The 19,737-nt window shown below is 42.3% G+C and overlaps 1 protein-coding gene across 3 annotated transcripts in view; it reads left to right on the top strand.

Annotated features, from left to right (window-relative positions):
- LOC135289144 (transcription factor RFX3-like) overlaps positions 1–19,737 on the top strand; it is a 193,757-nt gene that overhangs the window by 145,662 nt on the left and 28,358 nt on the right. For 2 of the 3 annotated variants that reach the window (XM_064402541.1, XM_064402540.1), the window contains one exon: positions 148–297. The exons of the other annotated variant lie outside the window; for it this stretch is intronic. In XM_064402541.1, the coding sequence (XP_064258611.1) occupies positions 148–297 (150 nt within the window). The remainder of the gene's footprint in view (positions 1–147; positions 298–19,737) is intronic. 3 annotated transcript variants of the gene reach the window in all.

Genomic DNA, 19,737 nt, shown 5'->3' with positions numbered 1-19,737 from the left:
CATAGGAAAAACTGTATTTGTTCCATTATATGTGAATTGCAATATCTGAGGGCTCATAAATTAATACAGCAATTTTAGAATTAAAATAGACAAAACAGAAGATTGGTTGATAATACAATGTGTTAAGATAAATGGATTTCTTCATAGGTTGCCACTGTAAGTGCCTTTGCCCAGACTTTGAGAAGATACACATCTCTCAATCACCTGGCTCAGGCAGCTCGGGCTGTGCTTCAGAACACTTCTCAGATCAACCAGATGCTCAGTGATCTCAACCGTGTGGATTTTGCCAATGTACAGGTACCTTTAGCTTTAAAACCCAGACTTAAAAAAAAAATAATTATTTCCACACATTTTAAAAAAAATTTATTGTTAGTTCTTATTTTATCAAAAAAGCAAAGTGGGAACATTTTTCTGATCTATATATATATACAGTGATTCAGTCAAAACTTTCCAGCTTCTGCTTTGGCCATAAGAAAAATAGAACCTCAGAAACATTATCTATTTCCATTTTCTTTGAAGCCGTCTTATCCTTCAGACCATGCATTCTGCCAGTTTTTATTTAATGCAGATGAAAGTGTAGACTACATGTGTTCTTAGAATGAACAGCATGAACAATACCTGAAGGTGAAATCTTGGATAGCATAGCTTCTGATCTTTCATTGAAAAATACTGATCATAAAGCACTATTTCTAGTACAGGTGGTTTAATTATTTTTAATGTTTCATATTTTCATTTAAAATACAATATCATTAGCATACTTTCTTTAATTGCTTGTGTTTACATTTCCAACATTTCCTAAGTAAATGGTTAGAACTCGTTTCCAGTTATCTGTAAAACATCAATTTATTATTTTTCATGTGGTTTAGAAAAAGGTTTCCCTTTTATCTCTTTCTTCTGCTTAGAAGAAACGAGTTTTTTTCTCCTGTTGCTTAACTAACTTACATGGCCCAGATTACTGGTAGTCATACATTTGTCTTCTTTCATTAACAAACATTTTAAAACATTTTAACTTAAAAGAAGTTCAGAACTTCACTAGCACAGTTGAATTCTTTTTGTTTGTTGAAAAGATCTTTGAATAAATAACATTTAACACAATATAGTTATATTGCATAATAGTGTGTAAACTAGCTAAGATTTAGTATGTAACCAAATATATGGTATATTAAAAATTGTTCTGTGGTAAGATATAGAGTCTATGAAAGTTGAGATGTTAACTTGGCATGTGATAGCTAGAGTTTAAGAATATGGTCTTTGTTAAATCAATATTGGTTTTTCCATTTAACAGAAGTATCCATAATGGTGTTATTAAAACTCTAAAATTTAATATAATCATATTCCATGATAATACTGTGAATTGCTCTTTATTGCATATAGACTATGTTTGTCCAATTGTGTGCTATTTATATTACTCATTAGGCAATGAGTAATATATCGCAGTCTGTGGATAAACACAACAATCTTTTTTTGCCTATAAAAGAAAGCTCTTTTAAAGTGAGGTGATTAAAAAATGTAACAGAAATTTTATTTGGTCTTAAGTCCTTTGTCGTGGTTTAGGAATGGTATTCCCCAATTTAGTGTTCCCACTGAAACACCCCAGACCATGTGCCACTCACTTACTCTTCCCCTCGCAGTGTCAGGATGGAGAGGAGAATTGGAAGTACAAAAGGTAAAAAACATGGGTTGAGATAAGAACAATTTACTAGAAACAGCAATGAGATAAGAAAACAAACAGTAACAGTAGCAATATTAATACCAAAATTGTATAAGAGAGGTGAGCAATTTACATGGAAATGTTTACCACTACACCAAATGGAGCCCAACAATACTTGACCTCTGCCACACTACCCTGACCTGGAAGGGACCCCTTTTCCCATTCCTGGAAAATTACATTATATGGTATAGAACAACCTCCGGGTCCTAGATATTCCCCCTCTTGGCTACAGCAAAAAATTAATCCTGTCCTGGCCAGAACCAGGACATCATCCACCCCTACATCTTCCAACTATATACATATATATATATATATATATACAAATATATGCACAATCATGGGTGTCATTGCCATAGTCAATGGCCATCCCTCCAAGATATCTGTTGAGTTCATTTAGTCCATGACTGTAGGTTCTATCCATCCTAGATGTCTTCCAGGGCAGGATAGCTGATGTGCTGTTGGCTGGTTGAAAGCTGCATCAGGACTGGTGTATCTGGAGAACTCCATCCTCATTGTCCATGGTAGTTATGACATGCAGTGGCAGTGTCATTCAGCAACCAGTATTATACAATTCAACATTGCAGACTGTTCTCACCCAAAAATCAAATCTTCTTGAGGTACAACTTGCCTTGATCCACCTTGTCCTTCAATAACTTCTGCAACTCACCATGTAGGACTCCATATGGCAGCTTTCTGTTTTCAATGGATCCTTACAATATGGCAGGAACTGTCAGTGAAGAGAGCGTATAGCTTTTCATTTTCTGGTAGCTGATTATATGGTGGAACCTCCTCAGCATGTGTTACCTTCTCCTCCTCCGATAGTCAAAAATTTTCACCTTCAGGCCAGTTCATGATGACTTTCAAGATTCCTGGGCAATTGGGGTTTCCTATTCAAGCTTGCTGTGTGATCAGTGCAACCCACTTATTCCACGTAGCATTAGTGGCCTGATGTGTTGAAGGGACTTTCCCTTTAAACATCCAGCCCAGCACTGGAAGTCAGGGTGCCAGGAGGAGCTGTGTTTCAGTGACAATCACTTCTGAAGCAGCTCAAAGCCTCTCATAAGCTGACAGTATCTCTTTTTCAGTTGGGGTGTAACAGGCCATAGATCCGTTGTATCCCTGGCTCCAAAAACCTAGAGGTTGACCTCAAGTCTGCCCTGGTGCTTTCTGACAGAGGCTCTAGGAAGGATCATTCTCCCTGGCTGTGGTGTAAAGCACATTTTTACATCCTGTCCTGTCCTGATTGGCCCAAGGGCTGCTGCATGGACCGTCTCCTGTTCAAAAGCTTGTTGTTCAGGACCCCACTTAAAATCATTCTTCTTCCATGTCACTTGATAGAGAGGATTTACAATCTGACTAATCTGGAATATGCATCCTCCAAAAACTCACAGCACATAGGAAAGCCTGTGTTTCCTTCTAGCTGGTCAGTGGGAACATAGCTGCTATTTTGTTGACCATATCCCTTGGAATCTGATGAAATTCATATTGCCATTTTATTCCTAAAAACTGAACTTCCTGGGCAGGTCCCTTGACCTTACTTTGTTTTATGGCAAAACTGGCCTTTGGGAGGATTTGAATTATCTTCTCCCCTTTCTCAAAAACTTCCTCTGCTGTCTTGCCCCACAGGATGATGTCATCAATGTACTGTAAGTATTTTGGAGCCTCATTCTTTTTCCAGTGCAGTCTAGATCAGTCCATGGCAAATAGCAGGCTGTATTTCCACTCCTGGGGCAATGTTGTGAATAGTGTTTTAAGTTCACCTAATCACCAGAAAAAGTTTAATATAAAAAGCCACATCATGACAAAGTTCATTGGCAAGGTTCACTCTTTTATTTACTAGATGGTTAAAACACAGAGAGAAAAAGCAAACAAAAATCCAAAATCAGTCAATCCAAATCAAAATAAACACAAAACTATCTATGTGGAGGCTGGGACAGGAGATGGGGAAGACAAGAGGCTAGGAATTGGTAGGGGTAAAAAAGAAATATGAAAGACACTCCTGTTAAGTCACAAGCTTCAAAGTAGACTCCAATGATAAACTGAGCCCTGGACTTGACAAACAGCACTTCATTTAACTTAAACTTAACAGCATTTAAACTTAATAGTACTTAAACTCAATCAATAAGCAATTTAGTAAAGGATTCATATAGAATTTACTATACTACAACAGTAACTTACTTGCAGTCCTAACTTAGTTACAAATCTAAAGTACCTGAGAATCTAGGAGAACAACATTCCTGGTATATTTGCTGCAGCATATGCAAACGCGCATGTAGAAAGATGGTACCTGTGAAAAAATCCCCCCTAATTCAGTGAGATACTCACTTCAGATGCCATTGCATCTTCTCAGAGGGTGAAGGGTTGACTCCTGAGGAGTGAGGGTATCAGCCCAGGATCCATTATTGTCATTTGGTGATCCTCTGAGTATAGCAAATTTGAGAGTTCACTGGCTCTGAGAGACCCTACTCAGAGGGACATTGCTGGTAACAGCCTGCTGCAGTCCAGGAGAGCTCAAAGGATCTTATTTAGGACCACTGTTGATAGGGTCACAAGAGAGTGGACTGTAGTCATAATAATTTTCTATTCTGGCTGCAACTCAGGTCAGTAACTTTCTTTGAAAGCTTGATTTTAAAAATATTATTCCACTTTGGTTGTTATTCAGGCAAGAAAAATAAGTTTCCAAGGCTGTTCATTAAAAAACAGGAGCTCATTAGACAGCACAGGTTCCTGGGAACAGACAGTGTTTTTGACAAGCTCAAGAGGAACTGCTTGTGAAGGCTCTTAATGAGCATTTCTCAGATCATAATCCAGCCTGGTGAAGGGGATATGCACTACCACAGGCACACCCAGGTTCCAGGTGTACTGCACGCCCCTCCAGGTGAAAGCAAACTGTGGCCTGCACTCTGCTGCTAAAGGAATGGAGAAAAATGCATTAGCAATATCAATGGTGGCACCACTTTGCTGCCTTGGACTCCAGTTCATACTGAAGTTCCAGCATGTCCAACACAGCAGCACTCATTGGTGGTATGACTTGGTTCAGGTCATGATTGTCCACTGCCAGTCTCCACTCTCCACTGGATTTACACACTGGCCGGATAGGACTATTAAAGGCTGAGCAAGTCTTGCTGAGCACTCCCTGGCTCTCCAGTTCACAAATCATTTCATGAATGGGGGTCACAGAGTCCTAGTCGGTGCAGTGTTTTGGTAGCAATTGGTACCTTTTGTTCTTTGACCTGCAGGAGCCCCACAGCAGAAGGGTCCTCTGAGACACCAGGCAAGGGATTCAGCTGTTGAATTCCCTCTGTCTCCACATGTCATGGGATGAGTGGGAGCTTCAGACAAGCCCTGTCTTAGCCTCAGATTTTGGCAGGAGTTGAAATTTAAGGAATCACTCTGGCCCGGGCAGTTATAGTGATGGTGTATCAGGTCTATTTATAAAAATAAATTATTTATTAAGCAGACAAGAAATAACAGATGAAAGATCTTAATCAGAGTTACTTAATACACAGTATAAAACTAAAGTACTAGTAGATTACAGCATAACATAAACCACTGCACAATATCAAGGTACCATATTAACACTAGCAAAAGAAATAGTATTGATTAGGAGTAAAATGCAACTTGCCATCAAAATGATGATAATGTACACAGATTCCTTCACTTAACCCCTTGGGTGTAACTGTGAAACAGGTCTCCCTATTTATGGGAGAAGCTCCCCACATTTCCAGGGAAATGTATAGAAGATTTCTGCTTTGTGAAAGTTTGGTGTGGCTGTTATAGTCGTAAAGTGAGGTGTCTGTTGGTCAGAAATCCAGCTTATCTTCCAGATCTCACTTCAACAGTAAGATGTGTATTGACAGTTGGGAGATGCCAGACTGATGTTAACCCCATGGCACCAAAATAACTCACTACAAGACAGCTTGTACTGTTTGAGTTATCTGACCAGTTAACAAACAACAGATAAGCTCTTGTGGAGGAGTGAGATGCCCTGCTACACCACAGCAGTTATCCCAAAAGCCCAACAGATGCCCTTTTGGGCCCTTGAAATACCCTCTCCTGAGGTAATCTATGCCAAGGATGCACAGGGCCTCTGGGGTGTTTTTGCCATTCATTCCCTATCAGGCTCACTTCATTTTCCAGTACAGTCAGCTGTTGGGATCCCCCATCCCCCAGAAATAGAGATGGATTCTGCTTCTACATATCTTGATGACATCAGGGTACATTGTGCGCCAGTGTCAACTAAAGTCTTATACTCTTGTGGGTCTGATGTGCCAGGCCATGGGATCCACACAGTGCAATAGATTTGATTGTCCCTTTCCTCCACCTGGCTGATGGCAGTGCCCCTTTAATCATAGAATCATAGAATGTTAAAGAGTTTGGAATGGACTTCAAAGATCATCTAGTCCTAGCCCCCCTGCCATAGGCAGGGACACTGCACTCTAGACCACATTGCTCAAGGCCTTATCCAACCCAGCCTTGAACACTGCCAGGGATGGGGCGACCACAGCTTCTTTGGGCAACCTGTTCCAGTGCCTCGCCACCCTTACAGTAAAGAATTTCTTATGTCTAACCTAAATTTCTCTTTCAATTTGTACCCATTACTCCTTGTCCTATCATTACAGTCCCTGATGAAGAGTCCTTCTCCAGCTTCCCTGTAGGTCCCCTTTAGATACTGGAAGGCTGCTATGAGGTCTCCATGCAACCTTCTCTTCTCCAGGCTGAATAGCCCCAACTTCCTCAGGCCCCCAACTGTCTTTGTAGGGGAGGTACTCCAGTCATCATTTTCATGGCCCTCCTCTGGACTTGCTCCAGCAGTTCTACGTCTTTCTTATGTTGGGGGCACCAGAACTGTATGCAGTACTCCAGATGGCATCTCACCAGAGCTGAGAATCACCTTGGACCTGCTGACAATGCTCCTTTTGATGCAGCAACAGACAGTTGGCTTTCTGGGCTGCGAGCACTTAATGCTGCCTCATGTTGAATTTTAAATCAACCATCACCTCCAAGTCTTTCTCTGCAGGGCTACTCTCAATCACTTTTCTCCCCAACCTGTCAGTGTGCCTGGGATTGCTGCAACCCAGGTGTAGGACCTTGCACTTTGCTTTGCTGAACTTCATGAGGTTTGCATCGGCCCACCCCTCAAGCCTGTCATGGTCCCTCTAGATGGCATCCCTTCCCTCTAGCATATAGACTGCACCACACAGCAAATTTGCTGAGGCTGCACTCAGTCCCACTCTCCATGTTGCCAACAAAGATGTTGAACAGTATTGACCCCAGTACTGACCCCTGAGGGACACCACTAGTCACTGGTCTCCACCTGGACAATGAGCTGTTGACCACAACACTTTGTGTGTGGCCATCCAGCCAATTCTTTATCCACCAAGTGGTCCATCCATCAAATCCATGTCTCTCCAATTTGAACTGTCTCTCAAAATAGTACTGGTCATGGTACTCATTGCTCACTTCTTGTAATTATGATCAACTTGAGGTTCCTTCAAGAGGATCAGAAATAACATCAGTCCTTCTATTCTGTGTGAAGAGTTGCCCAGTGGAAACTGGAGCAGCATTTATTCTTGAAGAAATTCCTGTGGTGGTTGTTCTTCCTTTTATTATAGGTAATAATCGATAAAGCCAAATTAATAATTAATAAAAATAGATTATTTTGCGACCTAGATACGGACTCCGATAGCCACAATCAAAAGGAACAGTGTTGAGCCTGGGATCGACGCTGGGTGAACACTGATCCGACCTCCCCTCTGTTCATGAAGGCTGTCTGGTCCAGGCAGTTTTTATACACTTTATTCAGCCTGGGGCAGAGTCTCTCCTTTTCTTTTCATAGTTTCACATATTCATGTTGTCTTCTTTCTCTTCCTTGGGCTGGACAAAGCAGTTCCTGGCAAGCAATTAATGCTGATGTTGGGTTACAGGAACCTGGCATTGGGATGCATGTTCCTGATGACCCTTGCTATCTCAATCATAGATACTCATCGAGTATTCATCGCTTGGGTGTTTCCTGGACTGTTCCTGAGTAAGAGCCCATCTCCTCCGGAGCTATGTCTTTTGGGTTGTAAATTAGACCTCTCTCCACTGCCATCTGTGGTTTCGCAATCGCATGAAGCAATCTCCTGGCTCCGGTGTGTGGGCTTACAATCCTTTTAAGAATATTTCTTACAAACATTATAACTTATATCTCATACATTTCTAGTATATTCCACATAAGCATGAATTATCCTAAATTACATATTACACTTTCAACTCATGTATCCATGGTCCTAGGGCAGATGTGGGTTTTCCATCCCACTTCCACATTTCCTCTCCGTGATCATGAATGTAAAATCACAGAATACCTCAAGGTGTGTTCCCTCTCTTGAACAGGGTTGTGCTTGTTCCTTAATAGCAGAGATTCTTGTCTCTACTGGCAGGGCATGGGATATTTCCTCTTTAAATTGCTGGTGGTCCTTTGTGTTTCTACAGCCAAGATGCAGGCCTGTATGGGGGAAGACAGACTTCCTTCATATTGCCAGAGTTGGGCAACCAAATTATTCACTGTTTGTTCATGACATCACTGCCAATGAGTTGGCACATGATGATGGCGTGCTCTGTAGAAACATCCACCACATGGATTGTGTACAGTGGAACTCATCTGGATCTAGAGGGGATTGCTCATTATTTTAATCCCTATAGAGTACCTCCAGCACAGCAAATTCTCTCAGGTACTAGATACCTTTCTCCATGGTGTTCTACTTGCCTTGGTGCACTGATAGATCATCCTTGAGAAAATACCTTTCCCTCATGCTTGACAGGAGTCACCTCCAGAGGCTGAGAGTTTCTGTCCTCTTCCCAATGCCCTTGTCAGTGCCCACATCCCCAGAGAGGGGTCCCAGCTGCTTGGCTTCACTACCCTCTAGTTTCCAACTCTGGGCTGCTCTGTCCCAGCATGAGAGCAGGCAGGTCACCAGGGGCTCACCCGATTGGTGGCAGAAATCTTTTTGTATATCTTGCAGCTCACCCAGGGTTGGATGATTATCTTTGATTCTGCCTCTTCCTCCTGTTGTGAGGGCCCTGCTTACTCCTCTTCATCCCTTAGTAAGTGAACTGATTTTGTCTTGGATTTTTTCTTCTTGATAGGGGCGACTGCTGCTGGCACGGGTTATTCCTCTGGCTCAGCTGCAGTTTGAGTGGCCACGGTGCCTGTTGGTCTGCTTCCCTCCTCCTCCCCCTGAGGGTGCTGTCTAGTGACAAGCAGTGTCTGATAAATAGTAGTGTAGTGGTTTTGGTTCGCTAATTAGAGATTTCACCAATTTCTTGATTTCCCAGCCAATGCACCAACTAGTGTGGTGGGTTCAGTGCTGTCCAATCACCAGTGCACTCACTTCCTGCTGTGAGATAAGATTAGGAGAAAGGCAAAGCAGGATCAAAACTTTAAAAGGGTATAAAGAAAATTTTATTAACAGTAACTAAAAAAAAAAGTAGTAAGAATCAAAACCCTTCAGAACACTTCTCCTCCCCCCACAACCTTTTCTTTTCCACTGACAATGTAAAGAAACAAAATCTAAAATTTCCAGTCAGTTTACCACCTTTAAAATAGTCTTTTTTCAATTCACTTAAGGAGAGAAGTCCCTCTTGTTAATGTTATGGAGACTTCCCCACAAGAGAAAAAGCAGTTCTCTCCTGGCTTTCAATTTGGTCAGAAATAGCAGCCATCCGGGGAAATCTGCGATCGTGAAGTCACTCCCATTTTCCACAAGCTTTTCCCACAGCTGTGTTTATGGGCCATGTCAACTTATGAGGTACTGTTTTAAAGATGAGCTATTCAAAGGCAAAAGTTCTCATTATCTAACTCTAAAATCATCTTCATCTCTGGGAACAGAGGTCTTCTTCTCTTCCTGGAGGCACAAGAACACTCTTCTCTGCTCTGTTGAAACTTCTCATAAAATCACAGCTACTTTAACATCTGCTTACTTTGGCATGGAGGCCTTTGCTCACTATCAAATTGAACCCTTCATCTCCTCATGGCTTTCATGTGTTACAGGGAAAAAGAGTCTTTCTCCATAGCTATACCAGAGGATTTCAGCCCCAAGATTAAGGCATCTCCTCATCCCTCCCATCTGGGACTCAACTTCTTCAGACCTTGATGTCTTCATGTTGCTCCTTTACATGCTTGCATCTTGTTCCTTTCTCACACTCGAGGGAGGATTGAAGGACCGAAAGAGTTACTATCTTGCCTGGAGCCTGCAAATGGTCAACCTGACTCTGGTCATGCTGGGTGCTACAGACGGCGGGAATTGCGGCTGGGGGAATGGCTCGGGTCTAATCAACCAGGCCAGAATTCAACAGCAGCATGCCAGGGGGGGTGGCTTCTCCTTCCCCCTGCCCAGTGGTTGCAGGCAAATGTCCATGATAGTGGGATTTGGGAGCTGGCCCCGGCCTGGGGCTGCTCCTGGGGCCTAACGGGCCCAGCTGGGCCCCGGACTGAGTGGCAGGGCTGTAGCAAGCAGACAGATGTTAGCAATTTCAGCCATGGCCCGGCCCAGGTCTGCAGCCTCCCTTTCCCCTGTCTGGCCACCAAGGCAGGGAGAGGGGGCCAGCGGGCGCCCCGGGAAAGGGAGCCCGGCCCCATGGCAGGGGACACCCAGCCGTGTTACCTCTGCCAGCCGGAAGGGCAAGAGGAAGTTCCCATGTTTCTTTCGTCTTTAACATGTGTTTTTCACAGAGACGTGTCCAGCTTTCCAGTGGCTGGAAGCTTTGCATCACTTCCCTGAATGCCCCCCATGCAAAACCATGGCAAGTAGCCAGGGTCCAACACACTGCAATTTGTTTTTCTCTGGAGTTGCCACAGCTTTCTCCTTGCAAATATTCTGTCATTTTATCAGGGTCCTGTAGTTGTTCAGGGGTGACCTCCCAAAACATTGGAGGAAATAATTTCTCCAGAAACAGGCCCATTTTCTCCCACATTCCATGCCACTCATGACTGTTATAGGTAAAAATCAATACAGCAAATTTAATAAAAATAAAAATAAGATTTATTTGCGACCGATATACAGTCCCGACAGCCAACAATCAAGGACAGCACCAACCCTGGGATTGGAGCTGGGTGAACAGATTCGGCCTCTATCACACCGAATCCCCCACAGTTCACAATTGCAGTCTGGTACAGTCTGTTTTTATACTGTTTTTCTGGCCTGAGGCAGGGTGTCCTCTTGTTCTTTTCATAATAAATCATATTCATGCTGCCTCCTTTCTTTGAGCTGAACCGAAGAATACAGTTCCTGTCCACCGATGGATGCAGGTCGGACATATTCATGTGGACTCCTTTCTTTGAGCTGAACTGAAGAATTCAGTTCCTGTCGACCAATAAACGCAGGTTGCAGGTCGAGCATATGCATGTTGTTCCTTCGGATAGTGTAGCAGGCTCAGGGCCTGCAAGGCCTTGGCGATCAGAGGCCTAAGAGCTAGGAAATGCCAAGTCAACATGACCCTAGCAGTCCCACTCTTCCGCCTTTCGGACCCTGCTTATCTCCCTGTAAGCCCATAGGTCACTCTCCCCTGACCCTTACTATTGGATAGTTTTCAAAACCCCTGTAGGGTATAAAAACCCCTAATTCTGCCCGGTTGGGCAGAAGAGCTGTCACTGGACCCTTCACGGAGACCCGAATAAAAGAATCCTGCGGAACCCTATACAGCGCTTCTCATCTCTCTCCCCTGCGTCTGCTGCCGCGGCACCTAGCAAGCTAAGAGAGCTGGAGATCACAAAAGAGCTGATTATCACTAAGAGCTGCAAATCACTATAGCTTGCCTAGGTTGCCTGAGCCCCTGCTGAGCTATCCCAGCCTCCAGCTCTCCCCGCTGGGCTTCTGCTCTGTGGGTAGTGTCCGGCAATAGCTGGCCCCAGAACAGATAGCCGGGGCTCCGAGCCAGATAGGGTAGTGTTTTACAATACAATTAAGGGCAGACAGCAATAGCCGCATTTGGAGGCAGATCGTCCTCACTATCTTGATCTCACATATGTGCAGGTGGTCCCCACCCTGGCTAGGCCCTTTTGATTGCAAATTAGTTCCCTTCCTGCTGATTTTGCAATGGTATGTGGTCTTCCTTTGCCTGTGGGATTTCTCGGAATCCGCATGTAAGTTTAAATCATCTATATATATTCCTTCTAAAACATCATAACCTATATTTATTTCATATTCTTAACAGCACGAATTATATATATATATATATATATATATATATATATAACATGACTATTTTCCCTTGGAGCAGATCTCTGAATGACCTTCCTAAAAATCTCGTTCTTGACTCTAAAAATGGTGTGAACTGCACTGAGGAGACCTTGCAGACAGCAATAAGAACATGCTTTCCTTAACATCCAAGGGAAATTCTAAATTCTCAAAAGCTCTTGTAACACGCATGAAGGAGGAAAAGGGGGTGAAAAGGGGTTTGTTTCAAACCCGCTCTGGGCAGGTTTGTTTTTATCTCAAGCCTTTGTGCTCTGGGCAGCAAATAAAGCTGTTATGGTTTAGGAATTGTATTGGCCAGTTTAGTACTCCCACTGAAAGACCTCATACCATGGTCCTACTTGCACATCCCCCCCCCCGCAACAGTACGGAGACTAAAATTTGAGGCACAAAAAGGTAAGGATCATGGGTTGAGATAACAATTTACCAAAAAGCAGCAATGAAATAAGAAAACAAACAGTAAATTAATAACAGTGTATAAGATAGGTGAACAATTCACATGCAATTGCTCACTATGTGGTACCTGGTGCCAGCTAACTGCACACTCCGGCAAACCACAAAGACACTACTGCCCTCTTGCTTATTAATGTGATTAGCAAAAGAATCAGAACAAAACAATGACTTATTTAGAGACAGGCTTATTTATTACATGAATGATAAGCAAATAACAGAAATAAGCTAAATGGATAATTGTTGCAGCCTAAATTGCTGCTAGTAAAGTCCAGGGTAAGGAAGCAAAAAGGGCCTTTGCATAATATCCACAGATGCTTAATTCAGCTGTGCGGTGAGATGTTCAGAGTCCCAAGGCACACACATGTGGAGGGTCCAGGTTTCTCTCTCCTGAGGGGCCAGGGGTGACCTTGGTCTTGGGGCAGTACAAAGATAAGGGCCAATCAGGGAACAGGGAGGGAGTGGCTCAGGGACATAGGAACAGGGGAAGGAGCCAATGGGGTCTTAAGAGCTTTTTGAGGGAAGCTTCTTGTGTTTCCCCAACTCAGGGGTTGCCCCCCAGGGTCTCCACAACTCCCCATTTTGATATTACTAAGAAAGCTTCTCTGAAGGATCAACTGAATCAACACAAAATGACAAAAACAATCAAAAGCACCCATAAGACAATTTTCAAAATGCAAACAATTCCAAGTCCCTGTTATAAGTAAAAATAAAAATTGACCCAATTGTAACAAAAATAAAAAAATAAAATTTATTCACGACCGTATTACAGTCCCAACAACCACCAATAAAAAATGACAGAGCAGACCCCGGGATACAGGCTGGGTGGACGCAGATCCGGCCTCTATCGCACCGAATCTCCCTTCGTCCACACTTGCTGCTTCACAGGGACAGTTCTTGTACTCTTTTTCTTGCCCGTGGCAGAGTCCCTTTGTCTCCTTTCAAAGTTCATCATATTCATGCTGGTTTCTTTTTTCACTCAAAGCTGCACAAAACATCGTCCAGGAAGAGACAAATGTTCCTCCTCTGATTCCTGGAATCCTGTATTCAGGTGGAAGGTGTTGATGGCCCTGGTTATCTCAGATGTGTATCTTCATGGGCCATCATCACTGGGCATCCTGGGGTACATGCCACTGTGAACGACCATCTCCTGTGCAGCGAGTTTCCTTCATATGTTAATGCCGAGTTCCCCCCTTGTCAGCCAGCCGAGATGTCACTCTAGGATTAAACCCTGGCCCCCTCCTTTAATAGCATGTTTGATACATATATCTATAATCCATTGTCACAAATTTCTATCATATCCCTAACGCTTATGATGCTGTTGAGTCAGGGACGGAATGAAAGACTCCAGTCTTCATAAGGTGAATCAGGCCAGTTTGATGAAAGCAGTGGATCCTTCTATAATGTGACTCACTAAGGTGAGACTTGATTGGTCTCAAAGGAAAAACCTCTCACTATTGGTGAACTATGAATAGCACACTCTGGAGAACCATATCTATAAACAATGGTTACAGAAAGAGAGATATTAATTGTTTTAATTCTTTTCTCTAAGTTTCCCACAGCTTGCCAGGATTTTCCTGGGACAGCTATGTCTCTCTCTGTTCAGAGGATATGTGATTACCACAGACTTAATTAGAGATAAGCTTATTTCTGTTATCTGCTTACTATTTGTGAAAAACCCCAATCACTTTTTTCTAGAATTTTAAAAGTTTAATAGTAATAAAATGGTTATAAAAATAGTAATATAATTAGAGCAATAAAAATTTGGACAATTAGGATTTAGGACAAAACGAGACAATAAAAGCAAAGAGTTACACTGGTCCGGGTAGCTCTTTCTGGGCAAAATAAGCCCGAGAAAGGACACCAGTTAACAGAGGATTAACCCTTAAAAACAATAGCCTGTTGCATATTCATACACCTCATACATGATGCATAAATTCCATTCAAACAAAGGATTCTGTCTGGTCAGTGTCAGCTTCTTCCTCTTAATCCTAATGGCGTCTTCAAGGCTGAGCGAGGCGGGAAGAAGTTAGTTTCTTCTGATAATGAAGCAATAAATTCTCTTTCTCTGAAAGATTTAGGTGTCCTGTGACTGCTATCAGGTGTGAGTACCTCCTTCCTTTCTTTAAAAAAATATCTCACATACATAGTTCCTATTATAACATTATGTTATAACCTAAAACTATATTTAACACACTACTTAAGAAAATTAATACAGCATAACTTTCTAACATAACACATACAATATTAATTTTCATATTTGCGAAAAGCCATTAATAAAATATGCATTTTTCACAATCCCCCCTCTTATTCTTTGTAAATCATTTGGCTTGAGCAATATTTCTTGTCTACTTGCATCTTCTGGACTATGCTGGCAAAATAAGGGATTACACAAGGAAGAAATATCAAAACAGTTGTAACACATAGAAGGAAAAAAAAATCTTAATTTCTTCTAATACATTACCTCACCAGCTGTGTTTTAACATTGTTTCCTAATTTTTGGACTGGTACCTTGGTTATTTTTTTTTTTTTCTCTGATATCTTTTGCTTTTTTTAGAATGACTTCTCCGTGGTCATCAATTTTCAACAATCTGATATATTAAACTTTGCACAAACACCCCCTTCTTTAGCCAGTAAATAGTCCAAAGCCAACCTATTCTGATACACTACCGTTTCTGTTTGGCTTTGCAGACTCAATATTAATTCCAATGCCTGAGCAGCTTTATTTGTTATCATTTCTATAACTGCTTGGAGTCTTCTCATACGATTCAGCATATAATTTGGTGTCAATACAGAGTTAGATTGCTGTGCTGGTTTTACTCTTTTGTTTACTGGTTCTTTTTTTTTTTTTTTACCAAATCCTAAACTGTATCTTTAAATGTAAAACAAATCCATCTCTCTCCTTTATGGACATTCAATTCCCCGTCTATTACCACTTTTTCCTAAGTTTCTTGCAATCCAATAATTTTCCCCATTTTGCCTGCAGGTACTTAATTTGGATGGGTTATAACAGTGGCTGTTGACATGGGTGTGTGCAATAAAAGAAGAACTTTGGTTTCTTTCCATGTGATGTTTTCTGTAGCATTTGTGACACGATCTTGCTGGTATCCTGTGGTATTTTCTGAAACCCCCATGAAAGGGAGTGTTATGTTTTGAGGTTGGTACAATGCTAGTGCTCTTATGAAAATACACTTTTTTTAGTGGCTTCTGTGAGATGTGATCAGGAACAGAGCAAAGCAGCTTCTAACTTAGGAATAAGGGAAACAAACTTTATTAACTACAACATCTAAAAAGGAACAGACACAGAATTAAGAATGAAAACTTTCTAAATACATTTTTTTCTCTTCTATTTCTTTTACAGCATGAAATGACATAGTAGATTTTTACTCTGTTATTATTTTTTCAGATAATTAACTTTTAGTCTTTCATTACTCTTTAAATAATCAACTTTTAAGTCTATTAGGGAGAGAGGTTTTCTTTGTACTATAGGCTTTTCTCAGAAACACAATTGAAACTTCTTGTGTTTCTATGTTATTTGTGGCACTGTTTGGAGAACATTTGCTTGTGTGACTTTTTCTTTCCATGTCTAGTGTTCTTACTACTGCACATGGACTAGGACTGTTTTTAGAGTTCTTTTTTTAAGGATGCTCTGCCTAGTTTTAACAAAAGTAGCAGTTTTTTAACTTCAGGACACCAGTTTCTCTTAAATTTTATTTCTTAGAGCTGAAGAGCTTCGTAAACAGAGATTTTTTTTCTTCTCTGAAGACAGAGAGCATCCCACACTTTCTTTAGCTGTCTTTGTTTTCGCTACTGCTTTACTGCACTCTTTTTGGCTTCAAGGCATTGTTTCTTCTTAAATGTAGTTTTTGGGTCACAAGAAAAACATGGGTCTGGTTATGGCTATACAAGAAAGAGTTTAGCTTAAGGTTTCTTTATTGTCTCTCCTTACTTCTTTGGACATCTCTCACATGCACTAATTTTCATTACACTTGCTTACTGTGGTAATCGGCGGAAGAAATGCGGCACTCAATATGAGTGATCAGCAAATCTCAAAACTTTATTGATAGGCACATACATTTATATTGGTGTTAATGAGGCTAATACATATTGCAAAAGGCGAGCTCATTATTGGTTAGTTACTTATCAGCTAACTACGCCTACCTTATCATTCTTGAGGCTACTATGTTGCAGCTGTTCACATATTTTCTTCATGTTTCTAACTAACGATCCTCTCCCCCATCCTGATGTTGCACCAAGGGCACAGTGCCCTTGCCAGGTTTGGACACTGACTGCTGACTCCTATCCTCGTCTCCTTCATCCCTAACTAACAGTATTATGTCAGTGTGACCTTTGTCAGCTAGCCAGCTGTTCACAAAATCCTCCACACTTCCCCTGTTTTTCTGTTGCACAAGCATAGTCTGATTAGATGCAGCAAATATCATTCTTTGAACTATGTTCTGTAAGCACATGCAAAAACAAGGCAAAACTAACACTACTAACAAAGCTATAATGCCTACTATAATGATAATTCTAACAATAGAGCGCAACCATGATCCCAAGCCTAATGATTTGAGCCACTCATCAATGCCAGAGCCCGATTCTACTTGTAAATTTCCAGTTAACCTTCGCAGCTCAGAGAGCTGGGAATGAATGGACTGGGAATGATCAGAGAGGTTCATGCAACACATGCTCTCAAATTCTTCACAACCATGGTCTTGTGCCAGTAAAAGGAAATCAATTGCAGCTCTATTCTGAAGCGTTGCATGGCGAATAGAATCAACATCAAGCAAAAGGCTAGAAAGTGCTAAAGAGGTGGCATTAGTTTGTTTAGCAAGCCAGCATCCTAGCTTGTTTAAAATGGCATGGGCACCTGCTGCTGATACCCCTGGAGCTAAAAAGGATGCTGCCACTATGGCCCCTGGGGACCAAAATTTTACATCATCTTTGCAGTCAGCAGCAAACGCATGGGCCATTCTTTTAATTCTGTGATAGCAGCGGCTCATATTAAGGATCATTGACGTATTGGGTGTGAGTAGAGACAAGCGACCAATTGTACATGGCCCCCCGCTCAGCAGCGATGGGACACCGGGCCAAGCACGATCCCCACACATTAAAAAGTAACCTGCTGGTAATTGAATAGGGTCATTTGATGAGATCGACATCCTCTTTGTGGTATAATTGCACCAGGTTGTTGCATTACGGTAAATGGCCATGCTGGAGGTTACAATAGTAGAATAGTTTTTGGCTGGCAGCTGACTTTTATGCTTAAACCTAAGGCATGCATCCGCCATCACTGAGCCTAACAGTTCCAACTCTTGGGGTTCCTGTGGTGCTATAGGAAAATGAGAAATCCATTGGTCCCAGTTATCTACACTGACCCTGGCGTCATTGGTTTTGCAGGTGGGTATTTTTGATGGGCATGGCCAGGGATCTGCCGGTAGCCCAACCAAACAGGTTGTAAATGGATTACCGGGAGAAGATAATGACAAGCAAATAGCCTCCTGGTTAGTTAAATTTGCCATGGTGATCTAAATATTAGTCTTGGGCTGAGGTGGGGCCCATGCTTGGTGGGTTCCCACTCCTTTGGCAATGTCTGGGCTGTCTATTAAGAGGGCAAATACGAGTAAAACAGTAGCATAAGTCTGCCACATCACCCTGATTTTCCTGGGTGCTGTTTTGAACCATCCAGACATTTGGGAAATTAAGACTGTCTCTTCTTTCCTCTCCCCCTTTTCTTTCTTGAGCCGCCCAGACTTAATCTTTTTAGAGCTCTTAAACAATCGTCCCACGCTTGGTTAGGATCTTGATCCCTCAGAATCGGACCTACTACATCTAGCTGGGAGAGGGGAATGCCCCGACCACACTTAGACTGTAAGATACACGACTGAGATTGCCCTAAAGCGCGTCTGGCAAGGTGCTGTGTTTCCCACCTAAACCATGCGAGAATTTTCTGTTCTGGGGACTCATACAACTGTAACCCTTGGCGGCCAGGTAATCCTGTAAAGGCCTGGAGTTCTGCTTGCCAGGAATCCCGCTGCCAATAAAATGCACAGCTTCTGCACCACAGCTCAGGTAACTGGGACTGATGCACCCACTTACTTTGCTGACACCCCCCGCAAAAGAACAATATCCATGCAGCACACTGAGTATTTTGACACTTAATACAAGCTAATCTCTTAGGCCCTCTATAATAAAACATATGAAGCGCCGGAATCAGGCTTAGTATACAGTCCAGAGATTGACACCGATCAATCGCTCGGTCAATGGCAAAGCTACACTGTCCTTTCAGTTTGAGAAGTATCGGTCGAATGGTGATCAGCAGCTTTGCCTCCACTCGCCGACGGTCCTCTTCACTCAGTTGTCTGAGGTCTGGTTCCATCTAACACAGCTGCTCGGGTCCATTTAGCAGGTACCCACAAGGATCCTGTAGGGGTAGAAACACAAAGATACCCGCGGCCCCAGTATAATACCTTAGCAGGACCTTGCCATTGTCCTGTCTTGGGATCTCTATATTTTACCCATACGTTCTGCTTCACACTATCTTTCTCTGTTACATAATGACGAATTACAGCAGGAACTTTGCTTTCCCCAAAAACACACAGGTGATTTAAGACAAATAGACACTTTAGCAACCTCTCTTGCGGCTCTCTAATATCTTTGTATTTACCTAGATATTTCTTCAAGGTACCATTAGCTCTTTCTACAATCGCTTGTCCTGTCGGGGAATTAGGGATGCCTGTCACGTGTTCAATCCCCCACATTTGCATGAACTGTTTTATTCTTTTGCTGCAGTAGGCAGGCCCATTGTCTGTCTTAATATGTCGTGGCACTCCCATTACTGCAAAGCAGCTACTAAGATGCCTCTCCACGTGCCCTGGTTTCTCACCAGTTTGTGCTGTGGCCCATATAAAATGACTGTAGGTGTCTATAGTAACATGCACATACTTTATCCTTCCAAACTCAGCAACATGTGTGACATCCATTTGCCAGGTCTCATTTGTATTCAGCCCTCTGGGGTTAACTCCTAGACCTAACCCGCAGCCCCCGTTATGATGACTACATATGGGACAGGCTTTGACTATTGCCCGTGCCTCTTCCAGAGATATCTGAAATTCTCTATGGAGGCCTTTTGCATTTTGGTGAAACATGGAGTGTGCCTCTCTGGCCAAAGTCTGCCTGGGAATTGGAGTCACATGTGTGATTGAGACTAGCTTATCTGCTCGTGCATTACCCTCTCCCAGACCAATATCCCACTTATGACTTCTGATATGAATGACAGAGAAAGGATACTTCCTCAGTTTAATTGCCCTCTGTAACTGTATAAACAGCTAATGTAACCTG

This window comes from Passer domesticus, chromosome W (genome assembly GCF_036417665.1).
Source record: "Passer domesticus isolate bPasDom1 chromosome W, bPasDom1.hap1, whole genome shotgun sequence".
In the NCBI taxonomy this organism is placed as follows: Eukaryota; Metazoa; Chordata; class Aves; order Passeriformes; family Passeridae; genus Passer; species Passer domesticus.
Note: the sequence above shows the minus strand (reverse complement) of the source record. Positions and strands in the feature narration are given on the sequence as shown.